This window comes from Microcebus murinus, chromosome 8 (assembly GCF_040939455.1).
Source record: "Microcebus murinus isolate Inina chromosome 8, M.murinus_Inina_mat1.0, whole genome shotgun sequence".
Taxonomy (NCBI): Eukaryota; Metazoa; Chordata; class Mammalia; order Primates; family Cheirogaleidae; genus Microcebus; species Microcebus murinus.
Window position 1 is genome coordinate 11,062,324 of NC_134111.1, and position 22,211 is coordinate 11,084,534.

The following is a 22,211-nucleotide window of genomic DNA, read 5'->3' on the forward strand; positions in this document are numbered from 1 at the left end:
GAATACATTAAATGGATTTAATTCTCCTTTCTGATATTTAATGAATACTTTTTTAGCTCATAATTCATAACTGAGTGAAAAACAAGAAGGATAAAATGAAGCCTAAGCCCGAGGTTTCAGACTGGTTTCTGGCAGGTGAATGCTGCCTCCAATGAGGTTTCCTTTGGCCGATAGTGGATCTATCTATCTATCTATCTATCTATCTATCTATCTATCTATCTATCTATCTATCAATGAATGAATGAGACAGTCTCACTTTGTTGCCCAGGCTAGACTGAGTGCCATGGCATCAGCCTAGCTCACAGCAACCTCAGACTCCTGGGCTCAAGCAATCCTTTTGCCTTAGTCTCCCAAGTAGTTGGGACTACAGGCATGCGTTAGCATGCCCGGCTAATTTTGTGTGTGTGTGTATAATTTTTTTTTTAGTTTTTTCTATATATTTTTAGTTGTCTGGTTAATTTCTTTCTATTTTTAGTAGAGATGGGGTCTCACCCTTGCTCAGGCTGGTTTCGAACTCCTGACTTTGAGCGATCCTCCCACCTTGGCCCCCTAGAGTGCTAGGATTACAGGCGTGGACAACAGCGCCTGACACCTATAGTGTTTTAAAAGTCAGGAAATTTCAGCTAAAACCTTAGATTTCTGGTGTTGCCATTTAAATCTGTAGGTGTGGTCACGCTGAGCCCATATTCCTACAGCCCCCTCTCTTGTTTGACCTGCTTCTCTCACCTGTTGTTACTTGACTGGCCCCAGGTGAATTTGTTTGACCAAGCATCATCTCAGGGGGTTTTGTTTTGTGTTCAAATATCTGTACCTGGGAACCCTGCTGTGAGCCTGATCCACTGGTGCCAGGCCAGGTGACACTAATAAGTAGCCAGGGAGGAGAACCACACTCACGGACCATTAACGCTGGCTGCACCTGTGCCTTGGTCACAGCATTCGCCATGGAGGGCACACTCTCAGAAGTGGAGACCTCTCCTGGTAACCGCTCATTTACCCTGTTCCTGGAATACCTGGTAGTAGGTACTTTAAATGCTTGTAACATAAATGAATAAACTATATTTTAATTTTGGTATGTGTTTGACTTCAAAAAGGCATATGTACTTAAAAAAACACATGGCTTACTTCAGATGTGTGGGTTTTAAAAAATATTTTTTGTTTCGTAGATAACATGTTCATGTGGTTTTAAGATCAAAATGTAGAAAGGAAGACAGTGAAAAGCCACCTTCGTGCTTCTGTTTCCTGTCTGACCCGGTGCCCCATATCCCCCCCGCCCACTGTGCAAGTCCAGATGAATATGACCATATAGTCTTTGTTTTTTTTTTTTTTTTTTTGGAATTTTAGGAAAAGCTCTTTTAGTAGATTTTTGTTTTTGTTTTTGTTTTTTGGCATATTATGGGGGTACAGATTTTAAGGTTTCAATAAATGCCCATTTCCCCCCCTCCCCCCAAAAGTCTGAGTCTCCATCATGACCATCCCCCAGATGGTGCACATCTCACTCATTATGTATGTATATACCCGCCCCCTCCCCCCTCCCACCTGCCCAATACCCTATTACTGTAGTACCTATGTGTCCATTTAGGTGCTACTCAGTTAAATATATTCTTATTTTATTCCCTTTTTACTCAAAAGGTGGCTTTCTAAAAATAATGTTCTCTTTATCCCTCTTTACCCTTGAATTCTTGAAGATTTAATATTAGTAGAGAGAGAGCTTCCTCCTTTATTTTTTCCAAATATTTGAAAAATACTTTCCATTGTTTGGGCATATTATGGTTTATTTAACAAGTACCTCATTGAAGGACATTTTGATTTTTCTAACCATTTGCTACTGTGAACAATGTTGCAGTTCATACCCTTGTATGTATGTCATTTTACATACACATGTATGCAAAGTTTATATCTGATAATTTCTGAAGTGGAATGGCTAGGTCAAGGAGTGTGTGCATATGTAATTTTCATATATATTACCAAATCGTCCTCTCTGGGGGTCGTATCATCAGATGTTATTAATTAAAATTAACACTGGTATTTGGAATGTGTTTTAAAAAGAATGTTTACTTTGTTTTGTTTCATCTTTGTGGAGTTAGAGAAGTTATTTTGTATGTTTCCTGAATTTTGGTAAGAGTGATAAGATTATTCAAGAACATTGGTTCTCACTAATGGCCAAAGATCCTTTAGAGTTCTCAGATTCCTTTGCTAAAAAACATCAACTATATAGAAAATGAATAATGTCTCACACATATATGTTAGTATATATTTCAGATATATATAGATACTATTGTATTTAATAAAATATAAATTCTTTCAGTAGTGCTAGTGAATTCTTAGTTCAGCTAATAACAGCTCAATATCATATTGTTGGTTTTATTGTTTTAGATGGCCGTTTCATTTTGGCAGTGTATTAGCTTCATTTTGTGTTCTTCAGTTTTTCAAAATTACTTAGTCTGTAAATACAGGAGACTAGAACCAGAAGATTATGCACGTATTATGAGTATTTGAATATTTTGCAATAAAAATAATCTTTCCCTTGTAGATGTCCCTTTAAGGACCAGCCTGCCACCGCCATTCAGAAATTATAAATATGGTAACCAATTTTTCTTATTCTTTAAATATACGTAAGTACGTTAATATAATTTTGCATTTGTTTCTTGTTGCCATGAATTTAAATTTGATTTTCACAAATGAATTTACTATCTGTGAATAAAAACCAATTTGGAAGTTTATATAGAAATGTAGGAATTCTAGTGTATCATTAAAGTCAATTGTAATAGTAGGGAAGCGACATATTTTTGCATAGAATTGCGTGTTGTATGGCAAAATTATTGTCTAAAATGAGTTTCTTTGCCAGGTAATCAGAAAAGGAAAAATGATTGAGGACTAAGAATTAAAATAAGAGATTTAACATTTTAAATGCCAATAACTTGAGCATGTTATGTAGTCATTTTATATGTTACGATCAGTGATTTAAAAATGTAATAAGGCAAGAAACTGGGTGTCATCGTTCAGTATAAAGACGGTACAGTTATTAACCTTTAGCATAGAGACACTCGCTAAACTTTGAACTTGAGACTTCATTTGAAAGTTATGGCACATCTAATAAATATTTCTGTTAATTGGTACAGGCATTTTAAAGTATAAATGTTTTATTACCTTAGATTATTTTTTGGTGTGGCTTTTCATTCTGTTCCCACTTAATAAAGCAACTTATGACCTAAAATCCTTTGAAATCACAATCTTCACTGTGTGTATGCATTCTAATATCCAGAGACTAATTGTGAGGTTATAAGGGGTAGTCAAGCAGAAGTTGAAGGCACTGAGTGGAAAGTACTTTGATTTATTGGACTTAAAGAATTTACATACTCAATATTGAAGAAGAAAAAGGAATAAAAAGCATGATTAAGGTAAATATGAAACTTCTCAATTGTGGCTTTCATGGCTTTCAAAGCATAATGCCTTGAAATATAGCCTTAAACTTGAATCAGCCTACAGATGTCATTTCAAATTAGAAGAGTTACATATGGTTTCCCTTTTTGCATAGCATGTGTGTGTGTGCATGTATGTCTATATGCAAACTTGGGTTCCGTGTCAGTTATTTTCCAATATAAGTTTTAGATAATGAAAGCGTTAGAATATCTGAGTTGCTAAGCATTATTGTGGTAGATAATGTACCTTTTAGATTATTTCATCTTATTAACACCCTTTCATCTTAGTATTTCTATACCATTCAGATGAATTGACAGAAAAAAATGAATACATTTATCTGTGAAGAAATTAGAGTTCTGATAGACTTCAAGCAGCTCTTTGTCTGAGTTTGGCTCTTTAACAATCTACTGCTTTGTGTTGAACAAGAAAGGCCAAAGTGTCACTTTTTCCCCTGTCACCGTCATCCAGTATTGCTGCATCACGGTCTGTGGGAACAGGACACTGCATTGCGCGTTGGGGAGTGGAAGGGCGCAGAGTCAGATTTCAGTTTTGTTGGTGACTGTCTGCCTGTCCTTGGGCAAAGGGCTGGCTCTCTTTGCCACCAACAGTCTGAGATTTCTCAGAGTCCCTCCTCCTATTTCATTGGCATCTCCATCTATCATTGATTTGCCATGCATCCTACTTATCTTAAAATCCCTATAGCTTAGACGTTGCGCATGCAGGCACATGTAAGTGTTGGTTGCTGTGCCGTGTGGGCTGCTCACCCCTGTCTGTTTCATAAAGCCGTGTGAGATTAGATTAAACAGTGCTTGTGCCAGCACACTAAATGCTTCACAAATGTTATTTTTATGAGGTTTGCTTTCTTCAAGGAGTTTGCATGAAGGAAACAGTACCCACAGATGTCATTTTTGTTAATAATGAAGATTTTTTTTAAATTAAAAACAAGCGAGAAGTGGATTATTTGACAAAGAAAGGGACATTAAAACATCTTTTGCTGGTTTGTCATTTCTCCTTTCTTACCTACTTCTCAGGTCTCGATAATTTCTGTTGGAGAGAAAAATCTGGCAAAAATTTCTGTTCAAAACAATTCTTTTTCTGCTAAAAGGTATAGCCTTTTTATTGTGGGTTTGCCAAACCTATTAGAGCAATGATATTTCTAATTTAAAGGCTCAGTAACAGAATATATAGAGCATGATTAATATTTAGTAAGGTCAGACTACAGTTTTGTAGGTTGATTGTAACAGACCGTAGGCTCCTGTTATTAAGAAAATTATTATTGGTTAGAAGATAATGGGATTTCCAATAAAAAAAAAATTACTATTGGCTTCTCTAACTTGTCTCAAATAATAAACTGATATTTATTTATGGTGAGAAAAAGGTAACTCAGAGTAATAGATAATCCAAAAGTCACATTTAAAAATTTTCTGATGTACATTGTAAGCTATTTTTAGCAATTATGGCATATTGACATTCCTACTATATTAATACATATTTTACCTAGGTGAGATTTATTTTATTTCTTAAGATTACAGAGTTAAAGTCCAAGGATTATGTTGACCTTGTTTTAAAAATTGCAGTAGATAATTGAAAGCTGACTATTTAAAATACTGGACAATTCTCAGTGCTGGTGCTTAACTGGATAATAGGTATCCTATTCTTCTATATTATGAGAACCTAGTTAAGTCAAGGTCTGTTTTTAAGTATTAATAGATTCTTTCATTTCATATCACTATTGAAATTCCCTGATATAGTGTCATTGATAGAAATTAATTTTAGTTTAAAATAGTTTATTCAGATATAATACTACATTGTAATCATAATGCATTAATTAAATGGTTAAATAAAACTGAGTAAAGAGTTGGAAACTTTCTGAATTTCAACCCGTTCAATGGCTGCATCTGTTATATAATTAAGGGCTGATTATTGTAGAGTTAGAATTTTACCGAAGTGTGGAGAAATTACTTATTGGAAAAGCATAGTGTAGCCTGACTCTAAGAAAAACAGATTAAGGAGTGAAGTTGGATTTGAATCGAGCAGATTAGATGGTGTAAGCCTGTGCAGAATTTGCAAACCAGGAGGCAGATATTGATATTCTTTGGGCATTAGCAGCCTTACTCAGATTACCAGTGATCCTAGATAAATAGTGTTTGAATTCTGAGAGTGCTAACACCTTTTCAGTGTCATCATTTGACCTCTTGTCATTGGATCCAGTCTGAGACATGAGTAGAGTTTTTTGAACTGCTTTTGTTAATGTCTGTCTTTACTTAAGACAGTTTTTTGTTTTTAACATTATTTCCTAATCCTGACCTGTAGTGACTCCAAAAAACAGAATAGAATAATGTGATTGGCTTGTCTTCTATTCTGAGAGAAGATGTGCTGAGTTGACGTCAGGTTCTGACACACACCCATCTGTGTGTGCCAGAGACCAAGGCTTTAAAGGACCTTTGTACTTTGATCTTCACTTTTAATGATTTGCAAAAATAATTTGTATTTTACAATATACCAGATTTTTAAGTGAATCTGGTCAGAAGGCGAAGACCTAAATTTCTCAATTTCATAGCCACCCCCTCATCTCACTTTAATAATCTGAAAAGAAGTTTTAGAATAATCTGTGTAAAAATACAACTTGCTTTTTTCTTTCAGATAAACTAAAGATCATTCATCAAGCACATAAATCAAAGGTACGTTTCACATATTTAGTATTTGGCACCTAGCAAGTAATCAATGTTGGTTGAATTGGTGAATAAGTGAATGAACAATGTGCATCTAAAATATTTCTCATTATACTAGCATGTTTTATTTTGTAGGTTCCCTATTTACTGCCTTACATTTCCATTAAAAAATAAAAAGGTGAAGTCATTATCTCTGTTAGTAGTAGATGCTTTTAAAAGGCCATAATTTAAAAAAAAAAAAAAGCATGGTATATGTTGTTTATCAAAGACATATTTAACATAAAATAAGGATAAAACTTGGGAAAGTTTTATATATTACATATTTAAAAATATTACATATTAAGATTACATATTAAAAAAGAACTTATTATCTGGCAATCCAGTATCTTTGATTTTCTTAATTTTGCACCAGAAGAAAAGGGCCAGAAGAAGATACAAATAATTTACTTGTTCTGATTGACTCTTGCTGTGTGTAAGAGAAGGCCCAAGACTGTAGCTCTAGGAACAAATCTAGTTTCACCAAGGCATAGTTTGCAACCCTGAAGTTGTCTAGCCTTCCCCACAGACAGCTATTTAATTATGTATTTGTCGTGTGTTTACATTTGTTTTCTTATTCTTTAAATGTTTTTTATGAAGCCACAATCTTAAGAATGTTCTTTTTCTTCAATCTCAATGACCTTCTATAGACTCCTCATAAAAGCAGTAATTTGATTTTACTATATAACTGTATAACTACTCAAGGACAACATAATATTCTTTTTTTTTTGAGAAAGAGTCTTGCTCTGTCTCAGGCTAGTTCACAGCAACCTCAGACTCCTGGGCTCAAGCAATCCTTCTGCCTCAGCATCCCAAGTAGCTGGGACTATAGGCATGCACCACCATGCCTGGCTAATTTTTTCTATATATTTTTAGTTGTCCAGCTAATTTCTTTCTATTTTTAGTAGAGATGGGGTCTCGCTCTTATTCAAGCTGGTCTTGAACTCCTGACCTTGAGTGATCCTCCTGCCTGGGCCTCCCAGAGTGCTAGGATTACAGGCATGAGCCACCGCGCCCGGCCGACATAATATTCTTCATCTCTCCGATATCTAGCACAATGCCTGGTTCATAGGAGTTTTTCCATAACAATTTCTGAATGAAGTATTTATGAATTCATTTCATTCTCTCTTTTTGTCATAGATGTACTCCATCAACTCAATCAGCTCTGAAATAAATATATGTCACAGATCACAAAGAAAGTGCCAAGAGGGTATTTCTGTTGACTTTGCTTTTAAATTTATTTTATTTTAATTTTATTTTTTTGTGTGGCTTAAAACAACACACATTTATTCATTCACAGTTCTGGAGGCCAGATGTCTGAAATCAGTTTCACTGGGCAACAGTTGGCAGGGTTGATTTCTTCTAATAGTAACTTTATTTTTTTATACCAAGGATTATATATGTAAATACCTCAAAATGTGCTCACACGTGTCTGGAGCCGCAGTGTGGGACATGCCCTTTTTGTGGGTGCTGGAATGTATTGCCACTGTATCTGGCCACTGACTTCACTTTCTCTACAAAGGGTTTCCAATCTGGTTCCTAAAATGTAGAGAATAGGAAGTGTGTTCCTATTTAATAGGGAAAAAGTATATATAAATATCTTATAAAATGTAAATAAAATTAAAATGAAACAATATGCTCTTTGAAAAGATTGTAAAGCAAAGTGTATCATTCTCCATTCGGTGTTGCATGTTCTGCATTGGTGGGCCTGTTCATATGCTCATATTTCCTGAAAGGAGTAATTAGTAGATTATTCCTTTATTTAAATCAGGAGTCCTCATGCTACCGCCTGAGGGCCACATGTGGCCCGCGGAGGACATTTATCGGGCCCACCGCAGCCGACTCGTCCCGGGCCCACAGTGCGCATGTGTGGAATGTGTGCCGCACTCTCCAATAGGCCTCCAAAGGTCTGAGGGACAGTCAACTGGCCCCTGTTTAAAAAGTTTGAGGACCCCTGATTTAAATGAAGACATAGTTCACCATGTTCAAATAATCAGTATTATGACATTTTAAAAAGTCAGGAAATTCTCCTCCTGTAGTTGGAAGAAAAAAATCTTAGAATGGTTAGTTATATTTAAAACACATGTTTCACCCTGGCATGTTCTAGTTGTAAATTTTGGGCTTATTTTCCAGCTGAATGATGTATTTGTTTAAGCGGGAATTCCCAAAACAGATTAAGTCACTTAGAATGTTGCTGGAATCTGGCTTCATAAACTTTCATCTAAACCATATTAGTCAGTTACAGACTATATGCTCTGGGGATGGTCTGCACATTTACACTTCAACTTTTATAAGGGAAAGGTTTGATATATTTTTTATAGATACAGTTTTAAAACTTCAGAAGTACTTCATCCACGTGTCCTCATTTGTGCCTTATCCAACTCCCAGACATTTTTCTGATTCCCAAGTGATTGTTGTCCTTTCATCTTCCTCTCCTGTCTGTGGGGCCTGCGGCATTGCTGGCCCAGCCTGTCAGTTTTCTGGCCCAGCTGCAATTAAATCTCCTTCCTCAGTCAAAGGGAGAGACTTCCAAATAACCCCTGTATCTTAATGAACTCATTTATAAATTTTCCCCATTTCCCCAATTTTCTGGGTTTAGAGACTTTCCTAGTTGCAGATACTAGGTATCCTCAGAAATTCTTCCCGTCACCATAATAAAAAGGCTATCTGGATACCTTCCCACCAGAGCCTCCTGTTTGGACTGTGAGCTAAGTGTTTGTGGAATGGCTGAATCAGCACTACATTGTAAATAATTACTATTATGTGACTATGATTATCAAAAAAACATGTGTATGTGTTATGGATTGAAATCAGTAGTCTATTTTTAAAGTCAGAATATTTCTATTAAAAATATTTTGAGGCCGGGCACGGTGGGAGGCCGAGGCGGGAGGATTGCTTGAGCCCAGGAGTTCAAGACCAGCCTGAGCCAAGAGTGAGACCCCGTCTTTACTAAAAATATAGAAAAGAAAAAAAAACTTAGCTAGGAAACTAAAACTAGAAAAAAAATTAGCCGGGTGTGGTGGTGCACGCCTGTAGTCCCAGCTACTTGGGAGGCTGAGGCAGGAGGATGGCTTCAGCCCAGGAGTTTGAGGTTGCTGTGAGTTAGGCTGATACCATGGCACTCTAGCCAGGGAGACAGAGTGAGACTCTGTATCAAAACAAAACAAAACCATATTTTGAAATAAAAACTTTATTTTTTGTCTTATATTTTGTGAGTTTGGAACCAGATAGCTCTCCTTGTTAAAAGTATGTAAAAGGAAGAAATCATACCCTGGAATAAACTTTACAAGAAATGTGCAAGGGCTTTAAGAGGAAAACTTTAAAATGCTATTGTCTTCCACCCCTCTTTGTCTCTCTCTGTCTCTTTCTCTCTCTCACACACAAACACACACACATACACATACGCTCACACACACTCTTGAAAATATGAATCCGAGCTCTGGGATTAATTGTCTAGACTCACTGAAGTGAACTCCTCTTAAACTGTGTATTTTATTTTGTGAATTTCTACTTTAACCCAAAATAAGACTTAAGTAGAAATGCTTAGGATATTTTGGATAGGAAAATGCAATAGCAAGAAGATGTCAGTTCTCTCTTGACTAATTTATAAATTTAATGCCACCCCAATAAAATGCTAAGAACATTTGTATATATATGTAAACTGAAGCTGATTGTAAAATTAATATGTAAAAAACAAATAAGAATAAGAGAATTCTAAAAAAAGAAAAACGAAGGTGACTAGGCTTAACATATTAAGACATCATAAAACTATAGTAATTAAAACAGTGTGCTGCTATCACATGAGCTGGTAATTTAATGACACAGAATTAAAAGTCTAAAAGTAGACCCAAATATATAGGGGAATTGAGTGTATACTAAACTTGGCATTTCAAGTGTATGGATAAAAGATGGAGGATTCAATAAATGGTATTGGGACAACTGGGTAGACATCTAGAAAACAGTTTTGCTGAATCCCTATCTTTATGCTAATATGTATACCTATTTGATTAATGGCTTAAATGTAAAAAATTAAACCCATAGATGAGGATAGAGATAAAATGGATTGAACATGACCTTATAATTTGTTCGAGTTGGGTCATGGGTATGAATGGGGGGGGGGGTTCATTACACTAGTCTGTATGTATTGTATTTTTTTTTTGAGACAGAGTCTCACTTAGTTGCCCAGGCTAGAGTGAGTGCCGTGGCGTCAGCCTAGTTCACAGCAACCTCTAACTCCTGGGCTCAAGCAATCCTGCTGCCTCAGCCTCCCGAGTAGCTGGGACTACAGGCATGTGCCACCATGCCCAGCTAATTTTTTCTATATATATTAGTTGGCCAATTAATTTCTTTCTATTTATAGTAGAGACAGGGTCTCACTCAGGCTGGTTTCAAACTCCTGACCTTGAGCAGTCGGCCCGCCTCGGCCTCCCAGAGTGCTAGGATTACAGGCGTGAGCCACTGCACCCTGCCAGTATTATATTTTTGAAAGTCTCCACAATTAAAAGTTTAAAATACGAAACTCATAAACATATTTGAAGAAAACATGGAATTGAAAACATAACCTTGGTGTGAGAAAAGTTTCGAAGTATGATAGAAAACTAAGAAACCATAAAAGACTGATACATTTTCATTAAGTTATTCAGCAAAAATTCATTTAGCACCTTCTGTTTGAAAAAAACACTATATGAAAAATCAAGGAACAAATGAAAAGTGGGGAAATTTTTCAAACAGAAAAGGCCTAATTTCTTTAGTGTATGAAGATATTCTACAATTCCGTTAGATAAATTATCCTACAACTCCACTAAAAACCAAAATATTTACAACTTTATTCATAATAAATATGAATTAAGACTATGTGTAGCCCAGGAGTAGTGGCTCACGCCTGTAATACTAGCACTATGGGAGGCCGAGGCGGGTGGATCGCTCGAGGTCAGGAGTTCGAGACCAGCCTGGGCAAGAGCGAGACCTTGTCTTTACTAAAAATAGAAAGAAATCAATTGGCCAACTAAAAATATATAGAGAAAAAATTAGCAAGGCATGGTGGCGCATGCCTGTAGTCCTAGCTACTCAGAAGGCGGAGGCAGGAGGATCGCTTGAGCCCAGGAGTTTGAGGTTGCTGTGAGCTAGGCTAATGCCTAGCTCTCTAGCCCAGGCAACAGAGTTAGACTCTGTCTCAACAACAACAACAAAAAGACTGTGCGTAATCTACATCTGTCAGATTGGCAAAGATCAGAAGAAGGTTTTCACAACACACTATTGGTGAGGGTGTGGGAAACAGGTACTGTCAGCGATTGGTAGTGATAGTGTAAACTGGTATCGCTTCTCCAGAGAGTTATTTGGCAACATCTGTCAAAATGTGTAGAACTTTTTTTTTTTTTTCAGAGAGTTGTGAATAACTCTCTGACCCAATAATTCTACTTCTAGGAATTTATCTTACACGTAAAACTTGTACATATGCAATATATGTACAAGGATATACATTACAGGATTATTTATGGTAGCAAGAGATTGGAAACAACCCAAGTGTCGATTGGTAGGGCCCGAGTGGGGGTGTGTGTCCCTCAGTGGAATATGCCACAGCCTTGATAAGCTGTGAAGCAGCTCTTACTGGTGTAGAATGATTTTAAGCTACGTTTTTAAGAGAAAAAAGTGAGGCGCCCCATAGCATATACTGTGCCACTGTTTGTGTGGAAGAATTGAGAGACACATCTGCCTGCACTACATGTACAGAGACAGCCTCTGGAAGGAGGCACAGGAATTAGAGCAAGTTCTCTGGAGGAGAACTAGGTAGCCAGTGGATGGGGGTTGGGAAGAGACTGACTTTTCATTTTTAACCCTTATGTGATTGGATAATTTTGTATCATAAGTATGTATTACCTACTCCAAAATTACTTTTTTAAGTTTCTTTCTTTAATCTGTGGCTCTGGAGCTCAAGCCCCTGTGCTCTGCAGCGAATGTCGTCCTCGAGCCCCGAGCGTGGCGTCCGGCCGCCGGGCTTCTCTTTTGGCTGCGCAGAGGCCTTTCTGTTGGCTCTGCCCCAGCCGAGTTCTAGAAATAGAACGCGTTGCTAAACAGCTGCATCCTGGCTGACAGGTGGTACTGTGCCCACGTAGTGGTCAGCGCCATGTGCTGTTCAGGGCCGGGATCGACTCTACATTTGCTCCTGTGTTTATGAAGTCTAACTGGATTTGAAGTGTCACTGGAGGGCACCCTCATCCACCCCCATCCCAAATAGCATAGAGAAATGTTGCAGTCGATATGACAGGGAACCAAATGCTTATTAGCTGGGGCAAGGCTTTTGGATACCTGACTTTGGCCATTTGAGGTTAACTTGCTTCTCTTGGAAGTCAGACTGGCCAGAGCTTGAACCCCAGCACCATTGCTGCCTAGTGCGTGCCCCGGGCCTCTACCCTAACTTCTCTGATTCCTCCTGGGTTATTGTGAGGATGACGTGAGAAGATGATGACCACACAGAGCGGTGACAGCTGCTAACAGTGCCTGCTGCATGGCGTCACCATGCCGAGGGCTGTGGCCTTATTTTGTCCTTGCCACAAGGCCATGAGAAAGGGGTGTTCTCCTCCCCTGTTCTACAGAGGAGGAGGCTGAGTCTCAGACAGGTCATGTATTAATAGTTTGTTGAGAACACACAGCTGGGTAGTGGTGGAGCCTGGGTTTGAATCCAGATCTAGCTCCAAGGCCTGTGCTGTATAGCACGGTCTCTCCAGGGCTTCATATGGTGTGTGCGCTTAGTAGGTCCTCACTGTGCACCTGCTCACGTCCCTCGTTATAGTAGCAGGGATAGAATGTGACTTAGAGTATAGCTGTGACTCAGAGTAAGAACTCTGCCTTTGAGACGTCCCACCAAATGTGATACTCATGTAAGTACTGAAAAAACGCATATTTTCTTTCTTTTTAGTCAAATGAACTTGTGTTGAGTTTGGAAGATGATGACAGACTCCTGCTAAAGGAAGACAGAACTCTGAAAGCAGCTGGAGTCGGTGAGAAAGGGGGCCTTGTGTTGCTAGAGGGGGCGCTTGCTTTTCCGGAGTGTATGATGGGGCCTGGCTGATTACATTTGGGTAACTCGCTGCAAAGTACATGCTCCCCTTGGTGCTTTTTACACTCCCTGATAACTATTCAGAGGACAGGAATGCTGTGATTCTGGTCGCCTGACTGAGGGCAGTAGACATTGGCTCCCCAAATGTGCAGAATCAAATAGCGCTTTTCAGAAATGGTGCTCAGAATTCTGCTGAGGGTCATCTTAAGTGATTGATGGGTTATTAGTACCATGTCTGCTTAGTCTTATCATCATCACCTGAGCTGATGGTTTGAGAGAAATGGACACAGTAGCACGAATGTGGAATGTGATACGAGATGTTGTCTGTGTAACGTGCAGCGTGGTTTCCGATAGTCTTCCAAATCACTCAGGGCCCACCAAGTCGTGGAATCTAAAACAGTCTAGTGTGCAGCTGAAAAATTACTCGATTTGGCCTTTCACCCTGGAACGTGCAGGTAACTCCATTTAAAAGAAATGTTATGTGACGTGTTTTGTGGCCATTAGATGTCACTGTTATTCTACTTATGTGTATACCTAAAGATATCTGGCAATAGAGGGAGTGGTGGGTGTCAGAGAGGTCTGAGCAGTTAAAGACATTGTGCCTCTGACACACCGCTGTGGTCAGTGACTATGATAGAGCGTCACAAATCACATGTCCTTTGTAGTTATTTGTACACACTGGTTAAAGAACACAATAAGTGAGGTCCACATTGGGAAGCCTTAATTTTTTTTTGATAGGTGTTCTATTGAGTTACTTTAATTGCATATGTCAGGAATTTACTTTTGAATGACTCATGTGATTAACGTGAATTCCTGACATAGATCTTCATATTTGAATAGAATCTTAAATAACATGTTGTGAAATCTTAGACTTGTTTTCTGTGTTGAAGTCTATAATATTTGCCAGAATGAGTGTCTTTCTGTATTATGAATACATAAGGTTGATTGTTGTTATTTGAAAAACAATTTTTAATGTGGCATTTGTTTCTTCAAATACTATTAATATAGCAGGTGGCACCTAGAAGGTACCTCTGTTTGTTGTTAAAGCATAAAGCTATAATAAATATTAGCTATTGGTACTGATGTGGGAGTTGACAGCTCCGTGGAAAAGAATGGGAAATCCAAAAACATAGTAATGAAAAAAAGTTAAGATTTCACAAGATGATAAAGTTAACATCTCAAATAAGTACAGAGAGAGTGAGTTAGCCAGAAAATTATATCAAACCCATTGCCAAAGTATTCAGGAAAATAAAATTTAAATCCTTATCTCAGTTTTATTATAGTATAAATTCTAGATGGATTAAATGTTATAATGTAAAAAAAAATTTTTTTTTGAGACAGTCTCACTTTGTTGCCCAGGCTAGAGTGAGTGCCATGGCGTCAGCTTAGCTCACAGCAACCTCAATCTCTTGGGCTCAAATAATCCTACTGCCTCAGCCTCCCTAGTATCTGGGACTACAGGCATGCACTACCATGCCTGGCTAGTTTTTTCTTTTTGTGTGTGTGTGTATATATATGTGTGTGTATATATATTTATTTATATTTATATAAATAAAAAATATACATATATATTTTTAGTTGGTCAATTAATTTCTTTCTATTTTTAATAGAGACAGGGGTCTCACTCTTGCTCAGGCTGGTTTCGAACTCCTAACCTTGAGCAGTCCTCCCGCCTTGGCCTCCCAAAGTGCTAGGATTATAGGCGTGAGCCACCACTCCTGGCCAAAAAATTTTTAAAAAAGAAAGTATAGCTCAATAATAGCATAATCTTGGGGCGGAGAAGAGCTTTCCAAGCATGACCTCAAAGGCAGAAGAAGCCATAAAGGGGAAGATTTGACCACATAAAAACTAAAAACTGTAAGCAGAGTTAAAGAAGCAATAAACTATGAAAAAATATTTGTAGCATATATGATAGGTAAGAAGTTATTACCCTGACTTTATACAGAGCTCTTGTAATTAGTATGAAAAAGATAAACAAGAAATTTTACTGATAGAAAAAATAGCTAACATATGAAAAACAGTTCCATCTTATTAGTAATGAGAGAAATGCAATTAAAATAGATAACTATTTTTTTGTAGTAGACTAATGGTTAAGAGTCCAGAGCTGGGCACGGTGGCTCCCGCCTGTAATCCCAGCTACTCCAGAGGCAGAGGTGGAAAGTTCACTTGATGTCAAGAGTTTGAGACTAGCCTGGGCAACATAAAGAGATCCCATTTCTAACATATTTTTTAAAAAAGTTACCTGGGTACGGTGACTCACACCTGTAGTCCCAGCTACTTGGGAGGTAAAGGTGGGATGATTGCTTGAGGCCAGGAGTTTGAGACCTACCTGAGGATATTTCGAGACCCCTGTCTCTTAGAAAAACAAAAACAAAAAAAGTTAAAAAAAAAACCCTAAAACCTCAAAAACCGAATTCTGCTTCTTACTAACTGGGTCACCCTGGGGAAGCAGCAATTATTGTAAGATTAGTAGACATGAAAAAAAATGGATTTCATGGTGTGGGGAAATGAATTCTCTTGTACCATGTTGGGAATGTATGTTATATCTAATTTTCTGTAGGACAATTTGACCTAAGACTTTCTCAAGGTTAACTTTCTGTCATATTTATTACTGAGCCAACAGGAGCAAGCTATGAGGTTGTAAGATGCCTTCAGTGGGTGGAGGGGTTATCCCTCACCTTCTCTGTGTGTGAATCACCGATGCAGAGCTTTATTTAATGGGTGGGCATAGAATATATTGTGTGATGCCATTATTTAAACATGTTGATATTTACATTTGTGCATGTGTATATGGGGAAAAGATCATATACCATAGAAATATAATATAATATAATATAATATAATATAATATAATATAATATAATATAATATAATATAATATAATATATATGTGATATATAATATATAATATAATTATAGAAATGGTTTCTCAGGGTAGTGGCATTGCCAGTAATTCATATTTTCCTTTCTTCTCTGTATTATCTAATTGCTTTTCATGTGATTTTAAAACGTTTCTGTAGTTTACCTATATTCCTTATAATTAAGGGACTTATTTTTTTAAACAAAGAAGAAACCCCCAAAGTTGGGGAAAATCCGTTTGAATAAGGGCTGTACATTTTACTTGCTTTGTGACCTTCTGTAAGGCACTTATTCTCTCTGAAAATCTATTTTGTTTTTTGCAAAAATGGGAATTATAAAGCCAATTTCAGAAAGTTGTCAGAAGGGTTTCATGAAAGAATGATGTTTTCGGGAATAACACATGTAAAAGGCCCTCAACGACGCCTGTTTGATCTGGAAGCCATCCTGGGGAAGGCAGTTGGCAAATGTTTTGACTTTACTAAAACACTGAGTTGTTGGTTCTTGTCATTATTTTTAGACTGACACATGTAGTGAGCGTCCGTAAAGGTGAGAATCAAATCCCTCTTTTTGTCATCTCATTTTGAGGCCACAGTTCTTGGATCAGAGTCAGACCCTTTTCCCCGATTCTCCACTCCTTTCTGAGTGGGATGGGGGCTGCAAACTGCCCTCCTGACCCAGGAGCCCAGGCAAGCCGGCAGCCCAGGCACAGGGCACCTGGGGCCCTGCGGGGAGCGATTTCCTCTTTGTTGCCTAGAGCAGCGTTGCTGTGCTCCAGGGAACAAGCCGAGGTTGCACCCAGGGAAGGAGACGAGGGTCCCCGGAGAGCAACAAAAAATTCTGAGGGGGAGTCAGAGTTGTAAAAATGATACTTGAAGCATGTGATTTTTCTAGGGAATTTTTCCTCCCTTGGTGCCATGTGTGGTTAGGTTTTTCAGAGGTTTAAGAGAAAAATTTGAAGTCGTCCCTGTCTGCCTTTTCACCACTTGATCTTGCTGTAGAGCTGTCACTCTGCTATCACAGCCAGTTGCCATGGGAATAATGCCCGTGTAACAAATTTATCATTAGGACTTTTCTGTAGGAGTCATGAAAGGAAAAGAAAGGCTTTGAGAGAGGAAATTAGGGGGGAAAAAAACGTGTTTGAAGATTTCTTTTCTCACAGAGAAATTCTCCAGCTCATCCTCTGGGTGTTATCTGCACTGCAGATCCCCATTGTATATTCCACACCTGACGTCAGTGGAAGTTTTTGCTTGTGGACTTAGTACAAAAATATATAAATAAAAAAGATTTGCTTGGTGAAAGGAATAAGGTAGCTTGACCTAGACATGTTATTTATAATTTAAAGACTTTTAACTTTGTTATTAACAATTGTAGTACTAATTTTTGTGTACTAATTCCCCTGAGTAATATATTTGTATGCAAGGTTTTTTTTTTTAAGTGATATTTTATCTCTTTCATGTCCCTACATTTTATTACTATTATCTTTGAATCCACTCTAGTGTAAAGAGAGAAACTGTAGCAGGGTAACTCTTCCAAAGCTGGTCATTTTTTATTGGAAATATTTTAAAACAAGATACAGTGGGCCAAAGGGTAAATGCTTGTCTGAGGGAAGGCTTCTCATCAAGCCAGGTCCTGAAATAATTCCAAAACTCCTCTGTGGTTTGTTTTCACTGTGTATGTCCCTTCTGTCCTCCGCCCCCAACCAGAGCTCGGTTGTGCCTCGTTGGTTATCTCTTATAAACTGGGAATATTGTAGGATTCTTCTGCTCCAGCTTCTTTATCAGGATCCTGTTTGATTTGTGTTTCCTTGGTTTGGTTCCCTTCCCCCTTCTTATTTCGGGTAGTAATATCTTAGGGCATGCATGTTTTCTTCCTCAGCAGGGAGTCATGGTGGCCATTGTTCACATTTATGTGGAAATGTCGATGTGGTAACCTGGGTGGTGAGCCCAGGGAATCTGGGATTCCAGAACAGGAACTCAGAATGAAACTCTGTAGGTTGTTCTTCCCTTTTTACCACCCCTACCCCCACCATTGTGGAAATTACAGGCATGTACCCAGGCTATCAAAGAACAGGTTTTCAAAAACAATTATTTGTTTTCTTCAAACTGTAGCTTGAAATCATCTCTGCCAGCTGATTCAAAACAGTCACTCGAAGCAAGTGTGCAATAAAAGGCTCGGCAGTTGGGACCTGTTTGCCGAATTGCTGGCCTCCTTTGGTAAAAATTTAGAAATATAAGTCAGCAGTGAGCACAACTTTGAATGATCTGTAGTTAGGATTTTGCAAAGTCTGGAAGGATAGGCTGTACTTCTGGAGCAGGAGAGAGGGTGGAACTTTGTTTTGGCCTCAGATTGCCACAGAAGCCACACCCCGCCCTTCACGTATTTTTTGGCTGGTGACCTGTAGTTACTGTCACGTGGCAGCCTGCCCCAATTGTGGATCATCTGGATGACAAAGTCAGTGCCCATGTCTCAGTCTCCTGTTTCCAGACAGCAGGGGCTGGTGCCTCATGCCACTTTGGGACTGACCAGCAGCAGGCTAGGGACTTAGAAAATATGTGATAAATTCTTATTGAGAGATGAGTTTATTGAGATAAATTAGTTGAAGAGTTTAAATACATTGCATTTAATTTTCTTAGGGATTTTACACTTAAAATTGGTGGTTATATTCTTTAACTTAAAGTCATTATTTTCCTATTAAAGGGTGTGTGTGTGTGTGTGTGTGTTGTTTGCAAGCATTAAAAAATTATTAATTTTTTATCCAAAGTCTGAATACCATGGCTTGTGTTCATGTCATTAAACTTGAACGTCAGTATTAAAATGATCCTACAAATGTATTTGGGGGGTTCTTACTTGATTTCATTTGATAGTGAGACGAAGGGATGAAGTGGCAATGTATTTATTGGATTTTAGATTGCACATTCATTTTGGATTCCCATGCCAGGGCACTCTGCACCTGACTGCACTGCCGCCCGCAGCACATTTAATTTAAAATCAGGTGCCCTAGGGGACCAGCACACGGTAGACGGCCTGAGGGTTCATCCCGAGCCATTTTTAAAGGATCCATTTTAAATAGTATTTGGGAAGCAGGAATTTAAGGGATAATGATAGAAACAGCGATTATGTAGAGGTCTTAAAAATCATTTCTAATATGTTTTCACTTAAATTGGCAAATTTGCAATGTAAGTCCCTGAAATTATTCTCTCAAACATTTTTAACAGTTTCACAGATTTTTAGAGCCATTATATTCTACTTCTATTTAGGACCATGTTACTGAAGTTTAAAATCCATTTTATGTTTTATTAATACTTTTAAATGTTCAGAGTAACTTTTAATGTGTGTGTTTTCCAGTTTGTTAAGGGTGAAATTTTTTTTTTTATCAACCCGAAGTATTTGCATTTAACCCATTTGTCAATATAGTTTTCTTGACAAAAACTGCTATCATCTGAAAAGAAAATCTTTACCATAGATTATCTCATTCTGAGACTATATTATGAGAGGTGGCATAAATACTTTATGTAAATAATGGGTTGATCTGTAAGTTAATTAGACCCAAGAGAACCTACCGTCAAAACAAAACTGCTTTGTCAGTCCTTGCTTTCCATCAGCTTCTTCTTCTGAGCCTACGATTGCTGGCTGTACCGAAGAGCTGCGCAACATATTAGTTTTTCAAAAGGGGTGCAGATAAATGTCAACTGCAGTAAGTGAAAATTGTAATTACAGTTAGCGTGAATTGAGCGAAGTGCTGTGTAGGCAAAGCCCTGTGCAAAGTTCCGTATGTAAATAGCACATCGCAGATAAAAGCTTGCTCTGTGATTATTAAGAACAGGGTGTCTTTTGCTCATTTTCCATCAGAAGGTTGATTAGAATCACTTGCAAATTATATAAGTCTACCTCTGGGCATGCTTCCCTTCAAAAAAGGAAACCTCAGGAGCTTTTTGTATAAAGGATAGATCTCCAAATATCTTATCTTTGAATACTGAATTTTTTGAAGCCCCCTTTTCTGATTTTTTTTAAAAAAATGAATTTTAAGTGTGGAGCCTTTTGCCCATTCTTTTAAATGCCATTTTCTTGTAAAATTTAATGGTACATTAATTTACTCTTTGCCTAGGGTGCATCTGTTGACAGTGCCTCCTCCTTGATCCCCAGTTTCTCTTCCTTGTCCCCAGGCACCTTGTGCTGAGAGTTTGCAATCTGATTTTCATCTACTCAAATTTAATCTTGAAGTATAGTATAGACCTGAATGAGGATCTGAGGCGATGGGTGATTTTATTTTTTTCTCTCAGCACTTCTTTATTTTCTGTAATGAGCATGGGTAGCTTATGATTGAGAGCCATTAAATTTGATATTCTTAAAAACAGCAAAAATATTTTTAATGCAACATTATGCTAATCTCTTTAATTTCATTCTTTTGTGATAAATCCTAATGAGGAGATGAGAGTTGTAAAGGAGGAGACCAGTGGTAATCCTTGGCACCCTTCCTTATTATCCTATTTATTTGACTTGAAGAGTTTCACTTGTCTGTTTTCAGAGTATGTTAATTGAGTGCTCAGTATTCATTACAAATAATCTTGTCTGTTTTCTCGTGGAGATTCTGAAGGCCCTTTTGCTCTTTCTGTAAAAGCCAAGCAGACTGTATTAACTTCTGGTTTAATTTAAAAAACGAATGTGGAACTTGTTGGCACAACACCTTAAAGAATTGCATGTTTAATAATTGGAAGGCTCTCCATCAGATTTGTCTCCAGTCTGAATTAATAATGTTGCTGACTTATTGTTTTAGAAGACAGAGTCCTTGACCTGCTAGGTTGAAAGAATTGTGACTGCTCTGAACCTTTGTGGGTCCTTTAGCTGTGCCATATCCCCTGTGAATAATTAGAGGTATTTGAAGATATTGAGGTAGAAGCCAATTTGTGTCTTTCACTTTGCATATTGTTGAAGCCTCATGAATTAATCATGAGCAGGGCAAAAAATTAACTTCTTCAGACACATATTTTGATGGGTCATGAGGGAGAATGTAAAGTGATCTGTAAAATATTCTTCTGATCCTCTAAGTATTAAATTATTATACCTACAGGCTAATTTCATGGGGGGGAGTTCCTCTTCCCCCTCCTTCAGTAACTGAGTAGCATATTTGAAAACATATAAAGGTTTGTTATTTTCTAAGACTGTAAATGAGCAATTTTATGATTCCTGAAAACCAGATTCTTAATCATTAACCTTAATTTTAATTTGTTGGTTATTTTTCTTTTTAGTTTTAAATAATTTGAATTTTAGACTCTCATAATTGTGCTTTAAACTTCTTGTTGATTTGGTGAAATGTATTACCCTTTTCACTTTGGGCATCTGAAGCTATTCTAAAACACGGAATCAAAGTAATACGGATTTCCATACTTGTTTAAAATTTAGTTTTATATTAATATCTTTTTTCCATTTTCTGTTTTTCTTTTTTTCAGCCAGTGAAACTGAAATTGCATTCTTCTGTGAAGAAGATTATAAGACCTACAAAGCTAATCCCATTTCATCCTGGTGAAAACGTCTCGGGGGCTGCCTTTTTGCATACCTGTATTAAGCTCTTTATTCCACTACTGAGTTTTTAAAATTGACAAACAAATCTTAAAAAATTAATCCCAGGCTCTCCTATTGGAGCCAAAATCTGGTGATTTATCTCTCTGCAGTTCTCCTCTCTCTCTCTCTTGTTGTAAAATAGTATATTATTAGAAAAACATTTGCTTTTTAAAAAGTGAAGTAAACTGTTATTCAAAAATCATCTTGGACTATTGTTTTTAAATCATAATTTGTTTTCTAAAATTAGGAATTATTTTCGTGACTTGCATTGTTGCGTTCTTTAAAAAGATTGTAAGACTAAGTCATACTGTTTATTTTGTGTTTTTTCCATAGTTTCTAATTAGAGTATCTGTTATTGTCTTTGGCTACTAGAGATTTTGAGTTCTCTTAGACCCATCAATGCTATTTTGGTAGTTCAGGGAGTGTGTGATACACTTGACCATATGTGACATTGAATGGTGTATATTTTAGGGAGGTATGATGTAAGAGAGTTACTTTTCTTTTTTTTTTTTTTTTTTTTTTTGTATCTCAGCCTATACAAATAACCTTGCTGAATTTTTTCTTTCCGAGCTGTGTTTTTCGATTTCAGGAGCAAACTATAATGGGAC

The 22,211-nt window shown here is 37.5% G+C and overlaps 1 protein-coding gene across 4 annotated transcripts in view; it reads left to right on the forward strand.

The window, feature by feature from the left end:
- C8H2orf76 (chromosome 8 C2orf76 homolog) overlaps positions 1–21,805 on the forward strand; it is a 63,055-nt gene extending 41,250 nt beyond the window's left edge. For 2 of the 4 annotated variants that reach the window (XM_012749212.3, XM_076005470.1), the window contains 4 exons: positions 2,531–2,581; positions 6,064–6,101; positions 13,045–13,126; positions 21,492–21,805. In XM_012749212.3, the coding sequence (XP_012604666.1) occupies positions 2,531–2,581; positions 6,064–6,101; positions 13,045–13,126; positions 21,492–21,568 (248 nt within the window). In that variant the 3' untranslated portion in view covers positions 21,569–21,805. The remainder of the gene's footprint in view (positions 1–2,530; positions 2,582–6,063; positions 6,102–13,044; positions 13,127–21,491) is intronic. The other 2 variants (XM_020288527.2, XM_076005471.1) reach the window with 1 other exon arrangement.
- Positions 21,806–22,211: the final 406 nt, after the last annotated feature.